Source organism: Lagenorhynchus albirostris, chromosome 1, assembly GCF_949774975.1.
Source record: "Lagenorhynchus albirostris chromosome 1, mLagAlb1.1, whole genome shotgun sequence".
Lineage (NCBI taxonomy): Eukaryota > Metazoa > Chordata > Mammalia > Artiodactyla > Delphinidae > Lagenorhynchus > Lagenorhynchus albirostris.
In genome coordinates this window covers 189,347,976-189,369,196 of record NC_083095.1, presented here as the reverse complement: position 1 = coordinate 189,369,196, position 21,221 = coordinate 189,347,976, and the positions used below count along the sequence as shown (strand labels likewise).

General features: G+C 43.0%; 1 protein-coding gene across 1 annotated transcript in view; it reads left to right on the top strand.

Annotated features, from left to right (window-relative positions):
• ZEB1 (zinc finger E-box binding homeobox 1) overlaps positions 1–21,221 on the top strand; it is a 191,014-nt gene that overhangs the window by 166,233 nt on the left and 3,560 nt on the right. Inside the window, exons 5-7 of the mRNA XM_060162798.1 lie at positions 4,301–4,503; positions 7,610–7,715; positions 18,163–19,973. Coding sequence (XP_060018781.1) covers positions 4,301–4,503; positions 7,610–7,715; positions 18,163–19,973 — 2,120 coding nt within the window. The remainder of the gene's footprint in view (positions 1–4,300; positions 4,504–7,609; positions 7,716–18,162; positions 19,974–21,221) is intronic.

The window sequence follows — 21,221 nt, the reverse complement described above, 5'->3', positions numbered from 1 at the left end:
TGGCTAATGGTGTATCAATTTTGCTTATCTTCTCAAAGAACCAGCTTTTAATTTTACTGATCTTTGCTACTGTTTCCTTCATCTCTTTTTCATTTATACCTGATCTGATGTTTATGAGTTCTTTCCTTCCGCTAACTTTTGGATTTTTTTGTTCTTCTTTCTCTAATTGCTTTAGGTGTAAGGTTAGGTTGTTTATTTGAGATGTTTCTTGTTTCTTGAGGTAGGATTGTAATGCTATAAACTTCCCTCTTAGAACTGCTTTTTGCTGCATCCCATAGGTTTTGGGTCGTTGTGTTTGGGTCCTTGTGTTTTCACTGTCATTGTTTCTAGGTATTTTTGGATTTCCTCTTTGATTTCTTTAGTGATCTCTTAGTTATTTAGTAGTGTATTGTTTAGCCTCCATGGGTTTTTTTTTTTCCTGTAATGCATATCTAATCTCATAGCATTGTGGTCAGAAAAGATACTCGATATAATTTCAGTTTTCTTAAATTTACCAAGGCTTGATTTGTGACCCAAGGTATGATCTATCCTGGAGAATGTTCCACGAGCACTTGAGAAGAAAGTGTATTCTGTTGTTTTTGGATGGAATGTCCTATAAATATCAATTAAGTCCATCTTGTTTAATGTATCATTTAAAGCTTGTGTTTCCTTATTTATTTTCATTTTGGATGATCTGTCCATTGGTGAAAGTGGGGTGTTAAAATCCCCTACTATGATTGTGTTACTGTTGATTTCCCCTTTATGGTTGTTAGCATTTGCCTTAATGTATTGAGGTGCTCCTATGTTAGGTGCATAAATATTTACGATTGTTATTATCTTCTTCTTGGATTGATCCCTTGATCATTATGTAGTGTTCTTCTTTGTCTCTTGTGTCTATTTGATATGAGAATTGCTACTCCAGCTTTCTTTTGATTTCCATTTGCATGGAGTATCATTTTCCATCCCCTCACTTTCAGTCTGTATGTGTGCCTAGGTCTGAAGTGGGTCTCTTGTAGACAGCATATATATGGGTCTTGTTTTTGTATCCATTCAGCCAGTCTATGTCTTTTGGTTGGAGCATTTAATCCATTTACATTGAAGCTAGTTATAGATATGTATGTTCCTATTACCATTTTCGTAATTGTTTTGGGTTTGTTATTGTAGGTCTTTTCCTTCTCTTGTGTTTCCTGCCTAGAGAAGTTCCTTTAGCATTTGTTGTAAAGCTAGTTTGGTGGTGAATTCTCTTAGCTCTTGCTTGTCTGTAGAGGTTTTAATTTCTCTTATCGAATCTGAATGAGACCCTTGCTGGGTAGAGTACTCTTGGTTGTAGGTTTTTCCCTTTCATCACTTTAAATATGTCCTGCCACTCCCTTCTGGCTTGCAGAGTTTCTGCTGAAAGATCAGCTGTTAACCTTATGGGGATTCCCTTGTATGTTATTTGTTGCTTTTCCCTTGCTGCTTTTAATATATTTTCTTTGTATTTAATTTTTTCTAGTTTAATTAATGTGTGTCTTGACATGTTTCTGTATGGGACTCTGCGCTTCCTGGACTTGATTATTTCCTACATTAGGGAAGTTTTCAGCTATAATCTCTTCAAGTGTTTTCTTGGACATCCCTTTCTTTTTCTCTTCTTCTTCTTCTTCTGTCCTCAATTCATTGCATTCTTTTTTCTGCTCTGTGGTAGTTATTTCCACTATTTGGTAGTTATTTCCACTATTTTATCTTCCAGGTCACTTATCTGTTTTTCATTGTCTGTTTGCTCTTTAGTTCTTCTAGGTCCTTGTTAAACGTTTCTTGTATTTTCTCCATTCTATTTCCAAGATTTTGGATCATCTTTACTATCATTACTCTGAATTCTTTTTCAGGTCGACTGCCTATTTCCTCTTCATTTGTTTGGTCTGGTGGGTTTTTACCTTGCTCTTTCATCTGCTGTGTGTTTCTCTGTCTTCTCACTTTGCTTAACTTGCTGTTTTGGGGGGTCTCCTTTTCGCAGGCTGCATGTTCATAGTTCCCGTTGTTTTTGGTGTCTGCCCGCAGTGGGTAAGGTTGATTCAGCGGGGTTGTGTAGGCTTCCTGGTGGAGGGGACTAGTGCCTGCGTTCTGGTGGATGAGGCTGGATCTTGTCTTTCTGCTGGGCAGGAGGACCACGTCCAGTGGTGTGTTTTGGGGTGTCTGTGGACTTATGATTTTAGGCAGCCTCTCTACTTACGATTTTAGGCAGCCTCTCTGCTAATGGGTTGGGTTGTTCCTGTCTTGCTAGTTGTTTAGCATGGCCTGTCGAGCACTAGAGATTGCTGGTCATTGAGTGGAGCTGAGTCTTAGCGTTGAGATGGAGATCTCTGGGAGAGCTTTCACTGACTGATATTATGTGAAGCCAGGAGGTCTCTGGTGGACCAGTGTCCTGAACTCAGCTCTCCCACCCCAGAGGCACAGGCCTGACACCAGGCTGGAGCACCAAGACCCTGTCAGCCACACAGCTCAGAAGAAAAGGGAGGAACAAAAAGAAAAAAGAAAAGAAAGTTATTAAAATAAAAAGGTTTTAATTATTAAAAATGAATTAAAAAGTAATTTAAAAACAGGGGAAAGAAAGAATAGAGCAACCAAACCATAAAACAAATCCCCCAATTATAACAAGTGCTCAAAACTATACTAGACAGAGAGAACCGTAGGACAAATGGTAAAGCAAAGCTGTACAGACAAAATCACACAAAGAAGCAAACACATACACACTCACAAAAAGAGAAAAAGAAAAATATATATATATCTAAAAGGAAGAGAGCAACCAAATCAATAAAAAATCTACCAGTGGGCTTCCCTGGTGGCGCAGAGGTTGAGAGTCTGCCTGCTGATGCAGGGGACTTGGGTTCATGTCCTGGTCTGGGAAGATCCCACATGCCGCGGAGCGGCTGGGCCCGTGAGCCATGGCTGCTGAGCCTGCGCGTCCGGAGTGGCCACAACAGTGAGAGGCCTGCGTACCGCAAAAAAAAAAAAAAACCCAGTGATAACAAGCTCTAAACACTAAACTAAGATAAACATAAAACCAAACCCAAGTCTACAGTTGCTCCCAAAGTCCACCTTCTCAATTTGGGATGATATGTTGTCTAATCAGGTATTTCACAGATGCAGGTACATCATGTTGATGGTGGACATTTAATCTGCTGCTCCTGAGGCTGCTGGGAGAGATTTCCCTTTCTCTTCCTTGTTCGCACAGCTCGCAGGGGCTCAGCTTTGGATTTGGCCCCGCCTCTGCGTGTAGGTCGCTGGAGGGCGTCTGTTCTTCGCTCAGACAGGACGGGGTTAAAGGAGCCGCTGATTCGGGGGCTCTGGCTCACTCAGGCCAGGGGAAGGGAGGGGCACAGAGTGCGGGGCGGGCCTGCGGCGGCAGAGGCCAGTGTGACGTTGCACCAGCCTGAGGCGCGCCGTGCGTTCTCCCGGGGGAGTTGTCCCTGGATCCTGGGACCCTGGCGGTGGCGGGCTGCACAGGCTTCCCGGAAGAGAGGTGTGGAGAGTGACCTGTGCTCGCACACAGGCTTCTTGGTGGCGGGCGGCAGCAGCCTTAGCATCTCATGCCCGTCGCTGGGGTCCGCGCTTTTAGCCGCGGCTTGGTCCCGTCTCTGGAGCTTCTTTAAGCAGCGCTCTTAATCCCCTCTCCTCGCGCACCAGGAAACAATGGTCTCTTACCTCTTTGGCTGGTCCAGACTTTTCCCCGAATCCCTCCCGGCCAGCCGTGGCGCACTAACCCCCTGCAGGCTGTGTTCACGCCGCCAACCCCAGTCCTCTCCCTGCGATCCGGCCGAAGCCCGAGCCTCAGCTCCCAGCCCCGCCCGCCCCGGCGGGCGAGCAGACGAGCCTCTCGGGCTGGTGAGTGCCGGTCGGCACCGACCCTCTGTGCAGGAATCTCCCCGCTTTGCCCTCCGCACCCCTGTGGCTGCGCTCTCCCCCGCGGCTTTGAAGCTCCCCCCTCCGCCCCCCGCAGTCTCCGCCCGCGAAGGGGCTTCCTAGTGTGTGGAAACCTTACCTCCTTCACAGCTCCCTCCCCCTGGTGCAGATCCCGTCCCTATTCTTTTGTCTCTGTTTTTCCTTTTTTCTTTTGCCCTACCCAGGTACATGGGGGGGTTTCTTGCCTTTTGGGAGGTCTGAGGTCTTCTGCCAGCATTCAGCAGGTGTTCTGCAGGAGCTGTTCCACGTGTAGATGTATTTCTGGTGTATCTGTGGGGAGGAAGGTGATCTCCGCGTCTTACTGTTCCGCCATCTTGACAGTCTGTCCTGGCAATATTTTTTTAACGTTTTAACTTTAAAATATATGATCCTTCTTTTACAGGAACACCAGATGCATTTTCCCAGTTACTCACCTGCCCATATTGTGACAGAGGATATAAACGCTTTACCTCTCTGAAAGAACACATTAAATATCGCCATGAAAAGAACGAAGACAACTTCAGTTGCTCCCTGTGCAGTTACACCTTTGCGTACAGAACCCAGCTCGAACGTCACATGACCTCCCACAAATCAGGAAGAGATCAAGTAAGTGGAATGACTGCATTCACGAAATTTCCACACTGAGAACTCACCCCTCCACAGAAGGCGAGGGTTTTAATATACTGAAAAATTTAGGGATGTGTCTGGTCTACAGCCTTATGAAAAGGAAAGTGATTATTCATTTGGATTATCTGGTCATTTCTGATTTTAAAAGCACATATGAACACTATGTTAGAGGTAACTAAGTTTTCTTTTTCAGGTAGGTCCCTTTCATCTCAATTTAATTGTTTTGCTTATACCATAACAAATATTTCTCTTACGTTTAGGATTTCAGAATACATACTACTGGAATGTTCAGTGTAGAGAAAATAACTGATTACATAAACTGCATGCCTCTAAAAATCTAAAGTTTAGACTCTAAACCATTTTTAATCTGAAGATTCAATTTTCATATGGTTTATTCTACTTGTTTCACTTTGCCTCAATTTCTAGAAGCATAGACCAAGACTATCCTGTAAGTGTAAGTTATATTTAAATTGTTGGCTCTGTACTTAAGTACAGGTTAAAGTTAAAGAAGCTTTTGCCAGTTGTCCTTTTATAAGATCCTGATAACTATCAACTGCAAGTAATGAAATTTAGCTACTTAATTCTAGATTTAAAAGTCAAGTAAATATTCAGCTGCACAGGGTATGTTGAGGCTATGTCCAGTTTCTTATATCCAAGGATGTGAACATCTGTCCACCTGAGTGCATGAGAGTCTGCTCTGTGTGCACTTAAGTCACAGATCCCCTAGAGGACAAGTTACCCCAAACCAGAAAACTGCAACAGAATGATGAGAAGGGTCAGCCTGTCTTCTCAGGACTCTGGGGACAACACTCACGAACTAAGATAAGGGGTGTGGGAAGGTGGCAGGCAGGGAGCAAGAACCAAGCTTCTCCTTAGGTGGGTCAGTGGTTCAGTCCACGCAGGGCACTTGGGGTGGAGCGAGCGCCAGGAGGGGAGAAAACTGACACATGGAAGACAAAGCCCATCTGTTCGCATCTGCCCCGCACGAGTCTTGTCAGGGACAATACAGACGCATGCTCTTGCCAGCCTGGTGTCCCGACATGACCGTGCTATAGACAAGCCCTGGGGAAAGGGCCTGCCAGGTGATGTTTGGGGAGCAGCCCCGTCCTGCCTCTGCTGCCCCACATCCTCTACCCTGAGGGCCCTTGTCAAAGGAGGGGACCTTCAGAGGACAGATGGAACTGGTGGGGAAAGCAGGAGATGCTGCTATAAAATTGTAAGATCTCTGATGAGGGTGAAGGCCACTTTCTGTGAGGATTTGTCTGATGGGTTTTGCAAAGGTAGTCGGTTTTATATGTGAAGTATGTAGTCAGACCAACGTCAGAAAGGAGCTGTGATAAATGTAATAATGTGAGAAACAGAACTGGGAACAATTTAGGTTAGGACCAAAGGGCAGACCATCTGCCTTGCTGGCCTTTGAAAAGTGTCTGAGTTTCGATTCTGTATGAGGCCTGTTGTAGGTGTTAAAGGCACAATAGTGAAAAAGATGAGCCAAGTCCCTGCCAGTAGAAGGCGTGTATTAGTAGGTGACCGAAATGTAAGCTATAAAAGCAGGTAGAATGATGAAAAAATAAGGCAAGAGTAAGAGGATAGAAAGTTTTTCTTTTTTTACAGGGTAGGGAGACCTTTCTGAGAATAAGTGTGATAGGGAAGCCACTGAAAGATACTGCATTTTGTCTTTAAATTCTAAGGCAGCTCGGGCTCCTGGGTGGAAAGTAGACTGAGAGAGACAAGAAGGAAGCAGGGAGCCCACTTAGAGGCTGTGGTCTAGGCCAGAGGTGGTCGGTGCGGCAGACGCAACATCGTTAGGGACCGTGGGTGCAGGGTGGCTTGCTGAGGGATTGAACAAGGGTCTAAGGGAAAGAGAGGGATCAGGGATTCCTCCGAAGTTCAGGGCTTAAGTGATGATCAGATCAATGAGGGGGTTATTCACAGAGGTGAGAGACACACGAGGGGAGGGCCGACTTCCAGGAGAGAAATGCAGGTGTCACCGCAGGCCTGTTGACAGCGGCCTGTTGCTTCCCAGTGGGGACCATCGAGGGAGCGGCTGGCTGTGAGGGCCTGGCATTGAGGGGATGGGAGACGTCGAGCGAGAGACATTTGGGAGTTGTCACCGTATGTTCGGTTTCAAAGCCAGGGGTTTGGGTGAAGTAGAGCATGGTACGTGCTCATTCTCTGTCCTGCCTGTACGAAGGACAGAAGAAGGGAGATTCCAGTGAGGGAGAGCACGCAGCAAGCAGAACTTGAGCCTTTGACAGATGGGTAGAATCTTAACTGTCAGAATTCAGGGGAAGCAGAGCCAGGAAGTAAGGCATAGTATAAATCAGAGCAAGGAGGTGAAGAGCAGTACATGTGCAGAAGGTTGGGACCCACTGGACGACTGGGACATAGGCTCCTGAGAGGGGACTGGCGAAGAAGCCTGGAAACTCAGGGGCTATGAACCTGGCGTCTGTAGTAGTAGAATCTGGGTTCAGGGGTGGAGAGGAATCCTCCAGAAATCTGTGAGCAGAATTGGTTGAATAATTCAATTCCAGCGGTGCTTCTGTAAGAGTAATAGAGGGTACAGGATAGATTCGAAGTATACAGAAGTGGGGATTTGGTAAGCCAGGCAGAAAGCTAGTACAACCACCCATATTGGGCTGAAAAACATGGAAGTACTTTTTAAATCATCAGATTAAGGTACATTTTGGAAATACCAAACTTACTAGAGACAGGCTAAGAAAAGCCCAGCCTTTTCTTCTGTGTAGTAACTGTGCTAGAGACAGATGACGGATGTTCTCGACTGCAGTTCTGTTATCTGTAATCAGACTGCAGGCGACGCGGCCTCTAGTTCCTAGCGAAGTGCGTAGTGTTTGTGCTAATGCTGTGCTGCTTCATACTTCTGATCCTTTAGGAAGTGGAGATTTCCCTTTATGTCCAAATTCTGTTGCCATGATCAACCTCCTTTTTGGTAATATTCCAAGTGTTAGATTTTTGTGACTGTTAAAATTTGAGAATCACCAAAACCTTACTTTTAGTAGATTGGATGTTCTTTATCTCTAAAGCCTTTTTGCTTTATAAATAAAACACCAATTCTTTCTTACAGAGACATGTGACGCAGTCTGGGGGTAATCGTAAATTCAAGTGCACTGAATGTGGAAAAGCTTTCAAATACAAACACCATCTAAAAGAGCACTTAAGAATCCACAGTGGTAAATATTTGTTTTCTTTGTCTATGGTGAATATCATAGGAATTACGGTAATAAATTAATATCACATGCGATCTACACACATGATTAGAAACGCTGCTTTTCTTTTAGGATAAAGACTAATCTGGAGAAATCTTCTGCTTGTAAATGGTATTTTACTGGAATCTTAATCTTTGACTAAAGTATAGCAAGTCAATAGGACATACTCCAAATCTCCTCATCAGAATATAGCATGCGTTAACCAGACATACAACCTGAAAACACTTCAGCTTTCTGGTGAATGTTATTTCATTGCCTCCTCTGCACAGTTAACAAGGGAATGATAAAGGGTATAGGGGTACCGTGTGCACAAGGAAAGGAGGAGATGAAGACACGCTTCTCTACATGAGAGAAGTAGAAATGGAACTCGAGGCAGGAGGTGGCAGTGGGTGCTGTGGAGTCAGCGGGAGAGGGCAGCACAGCAGGGCGCGGACTGAGGCGTGAAGGGGGACTTAGAGGAGGGAAATGTGCTCTGCCCTCCTCTCACCCTTCCCTCCTACACTAGTCACTGTCTGCAGCTTTACGTACAAAATGAACATTACTATATGGTAAAAATGTTATGTCTGTTAGCTATCAAAACCTAGAAAGTATCCCACATTTGCATTATGAACTCTGTTCGTCTCCTGATTAATTCTGATATATTACTTAAGACTTAATGAAAAACAGCGGTTAGCTCATGAGTGGGCAATTATGTGTCTGCACGTGCTTATTGTGAAGATTTCACAAATGTCCTGCAAAAGAGTAGAGCTGGGTGGCTTTATGAGGGCTGCTTGGTGGTATCTGTGTTTTATTTTGGAACTGCATTTATAGACGTTGTGCTGAATCGGTTGTTGAGGGCTAAATAATGTTAAAGTTACCACTTAAACCAAGATTCATACAAATACAGTTTAAAATTTTTACACATTATAATGTGTCTGGAAAGTAAAGATTGTCTTTTAGAGCCTGGAACAGGATCCTGTTTCTCAGCTTCTCAGCTCCTGTGCCATTGAACAGTTTGCATCAATTTTATACATATATATTAATACTAACGTATATTAATATATATATTAAATGGACCTTTTCTCCTCTTACACCACTGTCCTTTTCTCTTCCGGCCTTATTGAGATATAATTGACATATAGCACTGTATAAGTTTAAGGTGTACAGTGTGATCTGACGTACATACGTCATGAAATGACTGATTATCACAGTAAGTTTAGTGAACATCCATCTCACACAGACGCAAAATTATAGAAAAAAATACTTTCCTTGTGGTGAGACCTCTTGGGATTTACTCTCAACTTCCATATACAACATGCGGCAGTATTGATTATACTTATCATGTTAGTTATACATGGCATTCCTAGTACTTACTTATCTTATGACTTCTTACAACTGGAAGTTTGTACCTTTTTTGACCACCTTCATCCAATTCCCCCCCCCCCCGCCTCTGGTAATCACAGAGCTGATCTCTTTTTCTATGAGTTTGTTTGTAAATTTTTATAAAGTGTCTTTGTCTGGTTTTGGTATCAGGCTGATGCTGGCCTCGTAGAATGAGTTCAGAAGCATCCCTTCCTAAAGTAAGATTCACTTACAAAGTGAATGTCATATGGTCCTATTGCAGTCGTATAAGAGGACTTACCAGATCTAAAGATGATACGCAGTTGGGAGGCACAGATCACACCAAACAAACATTAAAATATAAGTCTAGAAACAAGAAGTTAATAATCACAGAATCCTACGTTGATATTCAAAAATCAACCTCAATCAAGTAGGGAGCTAGTATCTGTAGTACCTACAGAAAAACTTTAGGAGTTTCGATGGTGAAGAGCTTTGTATAAGCTAACAGTATGCTGCTGCTTTAAAAGATAAGGCAAATTTAGGCCGCATCATAGAACCAAAACTTCCACTGTGCTCTGCTCTCCATTCATTATGTATTTATGTCTGTCTCTTATTCTTAAAATTATTCACTATGAGGCTTGTACACCTTTAATACAGCAAAAATTTTAAAAACATTTAAGGAAAATAAAGTTAAGAAAGTAAGACAGGCATGAAGTAAACATGAGAACAAAAGGAATATATAAAATCCTTTGCACATGCTAGAAGTGACCACAAATTAGACCCTAAGGTTTCGGAAGTAAGAAAACTACAATTAGTAACCAAGACCCAGAGTGACTGTAAGTAAAAAGAATCAGTTGCTGGAAAAAGCACAACCCTTCCTGATACTAAGTCCAGAGAAAGTTGTTCCTTGAAGCATCATTAAGAATAAAGAACAGGGAGGACCTTCAAGATGGCGGAGGAGTAAGACGAGGAGATCACCTTCCTCCCCACAAATGCATCAGACATGCATCTACATATGGAACAACTCCTACAGAACGCTGGCAGAAGACCACAGACTTCCCAATAGGCAAGACTCTCCCCACATACCTGGCCGTGTGGCTGACAGGGTCTTGGTGCTCCAGCCGGGTGTCAGGCCTGAGTCTCTGAGGTGGGAGACCCGAGTTCAGGACACTGGTCCACTAGAGACCTCCTGGCCCCATGTAATATCTCTGGGTGAGAGCTCTCCCAGAGATCTCCGTCTCAATGCTGAGACCCAGCTAAACTCAGCGACCGGCAAGATCCAGTGCTGGACAGGCCATGCCAAACAACTAGCAAGACAGGAACACAACCCCACCCATTAGCAAAGAGGCTGCCTAAAATCATAATAAGGTCACAGACACCCCAAAACACACCACTGGACACGGATGGTCCTGTCGACCAGAAATACAAGATCCAGCCTCACCCACCAGAACACAGGCACCAGTCTCCTCCACCAGGAAGCCTACACAACCCACTGAACCAACCTTAGCCACTTGGAGCAGACACCAAAAACAGAACCTGCAGCCTGTGAAAAGGAGACCGCAAACACAGTAACTTAGGCAATGAGAAGACAGAGAAATACGCAGCAGATGAAGAAGGTAAAAACCCACGACACCGAACAAATGAAGAGGAAATAGGCAGTCTACCTGGAAAAGAACTCAGAGTGATGATAGTAAAGATGATCCAAAATCTTGGAAACAGAATGGAGAAAATACAAGAAACATTTAACAAGGACCTAGAGGAACTAAAGAGCAAACAGACAACGATGTACACCACAATAAATGAAATTAAAAATCCTCTAGAAGGAATCAATAGCAGAATAACTGAGGCAGAAGAACGGATAAGTGACCTGGAAGATAAAATAGTGGAAATAACTACCACAGAGCAGAATAAAGAAAAAAGAATGAAAAGAACTGAGGACAGTCTCAGAGACCTCTGGGACAACATTAAACACACCAACATTCGAATTACAGGGGTCCCAGAAGAAGAGGAGAAAAAGAAAGGGACTGAGAAAATATGTGAAGGGATTATAGTTGAAAACTTCCCTAATATGGGAAAGGAAATAATCAGCTCCAAGAGGACAGAGAGTCCCATACAGGATAAATCCAAAGAGAAACATACCAAGACACATGTTAATCAAACTATCAAAAATTAAATACAAAGAATTAAAAGCAGCAAGGGAAAAGCAACAAATAACATAGAAGGGAATTCCATAAGGTTAACAGCTGATCTTTGAGCAGAAACTCTGCAAGCCAGAAGGGAGTGGCAGGACATATTTACAGTGATGAAAGGGAAGAACCTACAAACCAGATTACTCTACCCAGCAAGGATCTCATTCAGATTGGACGGAGAAATTAAAACCTTTACAGGCAAGCAAAAGCTAAGAGAAGTCAGCACCACCAAACCAGCTTTACAACAAATGCTGAAGGAACTTCTCTAGGCAGGAAACACAAGAGAAAGAAAAGACCTACAATAACAAACCCAAAACAATTAAGAAAATGGTAATTGGAACATAACATATCCATTAATTACCTTAAATGTAAATGTATTAAATGCTCCAACCAAAACACAGACTGGCTGAATGGATACAGAAACATATGCTGTCTGCAAGAGGGGCACTTCAGACCTAGGGACACATACAGACTGAAAGTGAGGGGATGGAAAAAGATATTCCATGCAAATGGAAATAAAAGAACGCTGGAGTAGCAATTCTCCTATCAGACAAAATAGACTTTAAACTAAAGGCTAGGGCTTCCCTGGTGGCACAGTGGTTGAGAGTAAACCTGCCAATGCAGGGGACACGGGTTCGTGCCCCGGTCCAGGAAGATCCCACCTGCCACGGAGCGGCTGGGCCCATGAGCCATGGCCGCTGAGCCTGCGCGTCCGGAGCTTGTGCTCCGCAACGGGAGAGGCCACAACAGTGAGAGGCCCGCATACCGCAAAAAAAAAAATAAGAAATACTAGCAAAAAGAATCCATCAGCACATTAAAAGGATCATACACCATGATCAAGTGGGATTTATCCCATGAATGCAAGGATTCTGACAAAATTCAACACCCATTTATGATAAAAACCCTCCAGAAAGTAGGCATAAAGGGAACTTATCTCAGCATAATAAAGGCCATATATGACAAACCCACAACCAGCATCATTCTCAATGGTGAAAAACTGAAACCATTTCCACTAAGATCAGGAACAAGACAAGGTTGCCCACTCTCACCACTCTTATTCAACCTAGTTTTGGAAGTTTTAGCCACAGCAGTCAGAAGAAAGAGAACAGGAATCCAAATCGGAAAAGAAGAAGTAAAACTGTCACTGTTTGTTTGCTGATGACATGATACCGTACTAGAGAATCCTAAAGATGCTACCGGAAGACTACTAGAGCTAATCAATGAATTTGGTAGAGTAGCAGGATACAAAATTAATGCACAGAAATCTCTTGCATTCCTATATACACACTAATAATGAAAATTCTGAAACAGAAATTAAGGAAACACTCCCATTTACCATTGCAACAAAAAGAATAAAATACCTAGGAATAAACCTACCTAAGGAGACAAAAGACCTGTATGCAGAAAATTATAAGACACTGATGAAGGAAATTAAAGATGATACAAACAGATGGAGAGATATACTGTGTTCTTGGATTGGAAGAATCAACACTATGAAAATGACTATACTACCCAAAGCAATCTACAGGTTCAATGCAATCCCTGTCAAACTACCAATGGCATTTTTCACAGAACTAGAACAAAAAAACTGCACAACTTGTATGGAAACACAAAAGACCCCAAATAGTCAAAGCAATCTTGAGAACGAAAAACAGAGCTGGAGGAATCAGGCTCCCAGACTTCAGACTATACTACAAAGCTACAGTGATCAAGACAGTATGGTACTGGCACAAAAACGGAAATACAGATCAATGGAACAGGATGGAAAGCCCAGAGATAAGCCCACGCACCTATGGTCAACTAATCTATGACAAAGGAGGCAAGAATATACAGTGGAGAAAAGACAGCCTCTTCAATAAGTGGTGCTGGGAAACCTGGACAGCTACGTGTAAAAGAATGAAATTAGAAAACTTCCTAACACCATACACAAAAATAAACTCAAAATGGATTAAAGACCTAAATGTAAGACCAGAAACTATCAAACTCTTAGAGGAAAACATAGGCAGAACACTCTATGACATAAATCACAGCAAGATCCTTTTTGACCCACCTCCTAGAGAAATGGAAATAAAAACAAAAACAAACAAATGGGACCTAATGAAACTTCAAAGCTTTTGCACAGCAAAGGTTACTATAAACAAGATGAAAAGACAACCCTCAGAAAGGAGAAAATATTTGCAAATGAAGCAACTGACAAAGGATTAATCTCCAAAATACACCAGCAGCTTATGCAGCTCAATATCAGAAAAACAAACAACCCAATCCAAAAATGGGCAGAAGACCTAAATAGACATTTCTCCAAAGAAGATATACAGATTGCCAACAAACACATGGAAGGATGCTCAACATCACTAATCATTAGAGAAATGCAAATCAAAACTAAAATGAGGTATCACCTCACACCAGTCAGAATGGCCATCATCAAAAAATCTACAAACAATAAATGCTGGAGAGGGTGTGGAGAAAAGGGAACCCTCTTGCACTGTTGGTGGGAATGTGAATTGATACAGCCACTGTGGAGAACAGTACGGAGGTTCCTTAAAAAACTAAAAAATAGACCTACCATACAACACAGCAATCCCACTACTGGGCATATACCCTGAGAAAACCGTAAGTCAAAAAGAGTCATGTACCACAGTGTTCACTGCAGCACTATTTACAATAGCCAGGACACAGAAGCAACCTAAGCGTCCATCGACAGATGAATGGATTAAGAAGATGTGGCACACATATACAATGGAATACTACTCAGCCATAAAAAGAAACGAAATTGAGTTATTTGTAGTGAGGTGGGTGGACTCAGAGTCTGTCATACAGAGTGAAGTAAGTCAGAAAGAGAAAAATACCCTATGCCAACACATATATATGGAATCTAAAAAAAAAAAAAGTTCTGAAGAACCTAGGGGCAGGACAGGAATAAAGACATAGAGAATGGACTTGAGGACACGGGGAGGGGGAAGGGTAAGCTGGGATGAAGTGAGAGAGTGGCATGGACATATATACACTACCACATGTAAAATAGATAGCTAGTGGGAAGCAGCCGCATAGCACAGGGAGATCATATCGGAGCTTTGTGACCACCTAGAGGGGTGGGATAGGGAGGGTGGGAGGGAGATGCAAGACGGAGGGGATATGGGGATATATGTATACGTATAGCTGATTCACTTTGTTATGCAGCAGAAACTGACACACCATTGCAAAGCAATTATACTCCAATAAAGATGTTAAAAATTAAGTTAAAAAAGAATAAAGAACAAAACATTTATATCATCCTGAGAAATATCCTTAAAATAATACAGCAGAGAATTTGATAGTGTTTTCTCTCTAAAGTAAGATTCTTCAATAGAGGCCAATGATATTTCACCAAAGTGCAATTCAGAAAAAGCATTGTCCCAGGGTGGCCGATGGATGCCGTCCCAGTCTACGGCTCCCGGATGGTTTATTCCAAGGGGAGAGTTCAAGCAGGGCTACTCCGTGTCATCCCAGATACACTGAGAAACTAGTATACCAAGACAGTGCTGTGACAATTTCATTGTATTTTATACAATATTGGTCCATAGGAGATTGGAAAATTTTTTTAATGAAAAAACAAATGACCCTTCACCACAGATGGTTTTGAAAGCACTGTTTAGAGTATCTAGTAATGAATGAACTGCATATCCTTCAGGAATCCTCTGTAATTTTTTTTCTCAGCTGAGTTTTCATAAGGCCTTGAGGGTCAGGGTCCTCGATTATATGCCCTAAAATTGCCCGGATAGTTGGTCTCTTCTGATACCCATGAAATGAACCCTATGCAGAGACGTGTGTCACGCGTCATGTGAACTTCACACATGGGTGGGAACTGAGCTGTGAGAAGGCCACCACACCACACACGGGGGTGCAAAGGAGCCCCTGCACCTGGGCTGGGATCCTTCCAGCAAGTAACCTGGGTTTGTTCCACGGCCTCACAGGCATTTTAGCCTGGAAAACCTTTACATCAGGTGCATCTGAACACCCACCCAGCCATTAAAAGCCAGTCAGTGTTCGTAGTACATGTAACTTTGAGCAGCACACCCTCCTGATACGACCTCCAGGGCTGAGTGGTTACAAACACTGACCCAGGTCAACTGGTAAGCGAGCTGACGTGCTTCAGCTATCATCCGTAAGCTATGAAGTCAGAGTTAGAAAGGAGTTTTTCTAACAAACGTAGTGGCTCTGGCTCTAGAATAACTGTCCTGCAGACTTTCTTTGCAGGAGTGGCAAAGTATCAGGGTGATTCCCAATCAGCATAGTGATAACTAGCACTTACTGAGCACTTAGCTCTGTACAGCCATGCCCTAGTTATTTGCGTGCAATTAAGTCATATAGTTCTTGCAATAACCCTGTGAGGTGGATGCTACCGTTTCCTCTTTTTTTTTTTTTTTTTTACTGATGAGAAAATGGAGGTTCAGCAAGCTTAGCTTTGTCCACAGTCACTCAGCTGGGACATGGCAGAGCTGGGGCTCTGACACAGGCATCCTGTCTCCAAAGCCACTGCCGTACCCACTGTGCTCTTCTACCTCCCTGTTTGTAAAGACAGAAGTAACCTGTATTACATGTGCTTATTTTCCTAGAGAGCAGGAGAACAAGCGTAGCTCACCTAAAAATGCCACCTAATAATTTAGAAAGTTAAAATAAGAGAGATACTAGGACATATCCCTTGTTTTACCCCCACTGGAAATTTTTATCTGATGCATTTTGAGTAATGAATCATATTTCAGGCATCCCACTGGAAAGATATTGATTAAACTGGAGAATTTCCAGAGGTGAGTTAACAAGCGAGTAAGGGTTCTAAAAACCACGTCCCACAAGGAACGCGTGAAAGACCCGGGTATGTTCAACCTACACAAGGGAAATTGAAGAGTACACGTGACAGCTCTTCATCAGTTTGGAAGTCTGGCTCGTGGAGGAAAAGTTAACCCAGTTCTGTGGCATCAGAAGCAAACTAGTGCAGGGAAGTCGGCGCTCCAAGCAGCGGACTCTGGCCTAGAACTGAGCCTCTGTGTCACCGCCTTTGGAAGGAATCACCAACACTTCTCGAGAGCACACTGAGGTTTGCTACATAATCTCACATAACTGCTACAACAGTCCAGTGAGGATGTACCTACATTTATTTATGCACCAAAACACCGAGGCTTAAAAAGGTTAAGAAAACAGCCTGTGACAGAGCCAGAATCAGAACCCAGACCCTCGGTCCTCAGCAGAGCCAGACGAGACTGTCCTCCACAGAGCTGTCCAGCGGCAGTACTCCTTCTAATAAAGGAGGTTAAGCAGAGATGAGCCAGTGTCAAGGATGATACAAAATGAACTCTTCATTGAGAAGGAGGCTACATAGAGGGCTTATTAGATTCCTTCCAGTTCTGATTTCTTAGATATAAATTTCTATGAAAATATAATGCACTTGTTTTAAAGTTTACAACATTGAAGTTACATTACTAGCAGAGCTTACGTTGACTTTCCTGCTGCTTTCCTTTGAATTATTAAAAAGAAAGGGGGAATGTGTTGGGGGGGGGGTGGTGGTGGGATGAACTGGGAGATTGGGATTGACATGTATACAACAGATACCTAATAAGAACCTGCTGTATAAAAAATAAATTTCAAAAATTCAAAAAAAGAATAAAGCTGAATATACCAGAAACTAACACAACATTGCAAATCAACTATACATCAATTAAAAAAAAATAAAGTGGCTATAAACATCAAAAAAAAGGGGGGGAGATAAAGAGCTTTAATTTTGCTACTGAGTAGATAATCAGCATCGTCACATTTCATAATTTTCATAATTAGCCATTCATTCATCTAAAGAAGGTTTTTAAAGAGCATCTCTGTGAGCTGCTGAGCTGCACTGTAACAGGTGCAGGTAAACGGCCCACAACACCTGGAGTTTGCTACCTCCCTGAAAATGGGCATCAGTAACCTTTAAATTATAAACAATGAACTATAAGTTAAAGCAAAAGGAAAAAAGAAATAGGCTGTATGTAAATATTTCATGTAGCTCAGTGCTTCTCAAAATTTTCTGTCAAAGTATCCCTACTGGCCAAGAAGAATAAATGCCTTGTACCCTGGAAGGTCTAGGGAAGCAACTTAAAGGAGGCCTCTGTAAGCAGGAAGCTTCTTTGTTTTTTTCCTAACGTTTCACAGAAACGTTGCATTTGTGCAACATAGTCTAATCTGTGTCTTAATATTTACATGTTTTAAATTACCATAACCACTATCGCTAAAATTGAAACTGTAAGATGCTTTTCATACCCAGTAAAACACTGCCTGATATATCCGGAAGTACATACATCCCAGTTTAATAAGCCAAGGCTTCTAACAATACCTTGTATTTGAAGTTTTCTTCCCATCGAAAAAGATATTTTCAAGGAAACCTGTGGAAACCTGTGGATATGGGAAGGATAGATATTCATGACTCACACAGTTAAGGCGAGATGTTCGTACACGTTAAGCCTTATGGGAGATTTACTTTTCTTTCCTCTAATATTAATTTCTCCTACAGATGGTTAAGTAGAATAAAGTATAGAAAATTACATAAATTGATGAAACAGGATAAGAAAAAAATTACTTGAAAGAGTAGGATATAATTTTTTGGTATTTGAGAATGATTTGAACTTTTAAAAGTTTGCAGACATGTTGGACACATATGCTGAGAAGATTCTTTTCTTGGTTAGCACGTAGTTCAGACTCACGTTAGCACGTAGTTCAGACTCACGTTTTACTGGTGTTTATGACATTTACGTAGGTTTTGAACGTAAAGTGATGAGTCTAAATAAAATTATATTACAAACATACATGGTAACCTCTTTTTAAATTGATAACTGCTTGTTTTAGGGAAAACGTGGATACGTAAAAATTTATGAATGTAATTTTTTGTTGTTGTTTAGGAGAGAAGCCATATGAATGCCCAAACTGCAAGAAACGTTTTTCCCATTCCGGTTCCTATAGCTCACACATAAGCAGTAAGAAATGTATCAGCCTGATGCCTGTGAACGGGCGACCACGAACAGGGCTCAAGACCTCGCAGTGTCCCTCACCATCTCTCTCGGCATCACCGGGCAGTCCCACGCGACCACAGATACGGCAGAAGATAGAGAATAAGCCCTTCCAAGAACAACTTTCCGTAAACCAAATCAAAACGGAGCCTGTGGATTATGAGTTCAAGCCCATAGTGGTTGCTTCAGGAATCAACTGTTCAACCCCTTTACAGAATGGGGTTTTCAGTGGTGGTGGCCCCTTGCAGGCAACCAGTACTCCTCAGGGTGTGGTGCAAGCCGTTGTTCTGCCAACGGTGGGGTTGGTGTCCCCCATCAGTATCAATTTAAGTGATATTCAGAATGTACTTAAAGTGGCGGTAGATGGTAATGTAATCAGGCAAGTTTTGGAGAATAATCAAGCCAATCTTGCATCCAAAGAACAAGAAACAATCAGCGCATCATCCATCCAGCAAGGTGGCCATTCTGTTATTTCAGCCATCAGTCTTCCTCTGGTGGATCAAGATGGAACCACCAAAATCATCATTAACTACAGTCTTGAACAACCTAGCCAACTTCAAGTTGTTCCTCAGAATTTAAAAAAAGAAAATCCAGTCCCCACCAACAGTTGCAAAAGTGAAAAGTTACCAGAAGATCTTACTGTTAAATCTGAGAAGGACAAAAGCTTTGAAGGAGGAGGGAACGACAGCACTTGCCTCCTGTGTGACGACTGTCCAGGGGACATCAGCGCACTTCCGGAGCTAAAGCACTATGACCTGAAGCAGCCCGCCCAGCCCCATCTGCCCCCCACGCCAGAAGGTGCCAAGCCCGAGGCCTCTGCTCCCTCGGGGTCCGGAGACGGCAGCCTGTCTCCCAGCCAGCCACCTTTAAAGAACCTCCTGTCTCTTCTGAAAGCATATTATGCTCTGAATGCACAGCCAAGTGCGGAAGAGCTCTCAAAAATTGCTGACTCAGTGAACCTACCGCCGGATGTAGTGAAGAAGTGGTTTGAAAAGATGCAGACGGGACAGACGTCAGTGCAGTCTTCTGAAGCATCTTCTCCCGAGCCAGGCAAAGCCAACATCCCTGCTAAGAACGATGACCAGCCTCAGCCCACAAACGCAGATGAATCCCAGGACGGCACGAGGAATCTCCAGAGTCCTCTGAAGATAACCGGCTCCCCCGTCCTACCAGTGGGCTCCGCGGTCAACGGTTCCAGAAGCAGCGCATCATCCCCATCCCCCCTCAACCTCTCCTCCTCCGGAAACGCACAGGGTTACTCGTACCCGGCAGAAGGGGCACAGGAAGAGCCACAGGTCGAACCTCTTGATCTTTCACTACCAAAGCAACAGGGAGAGTTATTGGAAAGGTCAACTATCACTAGTGTTTACCAGAACAGTGTTTATTCTGTCCAGGAAGAACCCTTGAACTTGTCTTGTGCAAAAAAGGAGCCACAAAAGGACAGCTGTGTCACAGACTCAGAACCAGTTGTAAATGTAATCCCACCAAGTGCCAACCCCATAAATATTGCTATACCTACAGTCACTGCCCAGTTACCCACGATCGTGGCCATCACCGACCAGAACAGCGTTCCGTGCTTGCGAGCGCTGGCGGCCAACAAGCAGACCCTGCTGATCCCCCAGGTCGCCTACACGTACTCGACTGCAGTCAGCCCGGTGGCCCAGGAAGCAGCCCTGAGGGCGGCCCAGCCCAACGGAAATCAGGTAAAGAATGCCCGCACCCTCGGCCTCTACTGGTCAAGTGCTCGTTTGACTTTTTTCAGTGAATTTTTCTAATAAAAATCAGTCCCAAGAGAGCCAAGCAGCTTGTTAAGCTGTCATTTCTGAAAGGAAATAGATGAATGTGTGCCTTAGTACTTTTCAACGGCAGTTTTGTTATTCTGCTGAGAAAAGGGTCGATGAGTCTCAGCTAAATATTGACTGTTTGAAACTAGAGACAGAAGAGGAAAGTAAACCTGGAATGCTTACTAATCAGACTTCTGTTTTCTAGTCAGATCCCCAAATTCGTTAACGTTCTGTGTCGATTATGATCATTCGTAAATGAGAATCTGTTCACAGACATTTCACACCAGGCAAACTTAGCTATCACTTTTTATGTGTTAACACCTCTGTTTATAAAACAAAACTTTAAACAAACAAAAATTATATAAAGAATTCATCTAGTGGGCTTCCCTGGTGGCACAGTGGTTGAGAGTCCGCCTGCCAATGCAGGGGACACGGGTTCGTGCCCCGGTCCGGGAAGATCCCATATGCCGTGGAGCGGCTGGGCCCGTGAGCCATGGCCGCTGAGCCTGCGCGTCCAGAGCCTGTGCTCTACAACGGGAGAGGCCCGCGCACCGCAAAAAAAAAAAAAAAAAAATTCATCTAGTGAATTTACTAACGATTTTGTAAGCTGTAAACTAAATAGTGGTCAATCGTAATGATATATGAGGGAATATACTTGTGAATCTATGTTTGCAGTTTCCTCTTTAACTCCCCCCAAATCCATGACGGTTTTGATAGAACCAATGTGTGCGATTGTGTGTGTCTCACTGTCCGGGCTTTTTCTACGTCACTGACCTTGATGTCTCTCCATTTTTTTCCATCAATTCCTGATTGAATTTATCTCTAGTATTCATTTGATTCAATCTTTTTTCCAAATATTTGCTATAAGTAGGTGCAGCTAAAATAATTACAGTATCCTGTTCAAGTGTGTTTTGCTGCTTTTTTCTCCTTAACTATTGCTACCAATGGGCTTCCCGTAATTGTGGTAACTCTTGAAAAAGTTTTCACACGGCTAATTTCTCACTAAGTCTAAATTTTGGGTATAACACTCTTCATGCCTTTGAATAATAAACAGGGAACCACAAACATTTCAGTTAATCATCCAATAACGTTGATCAAATAACGTTGAAAATCGAGTCCCTTTAGCACCATTAGCAGCTCGCAAATGCCAGAAACATGTCGGCGCTT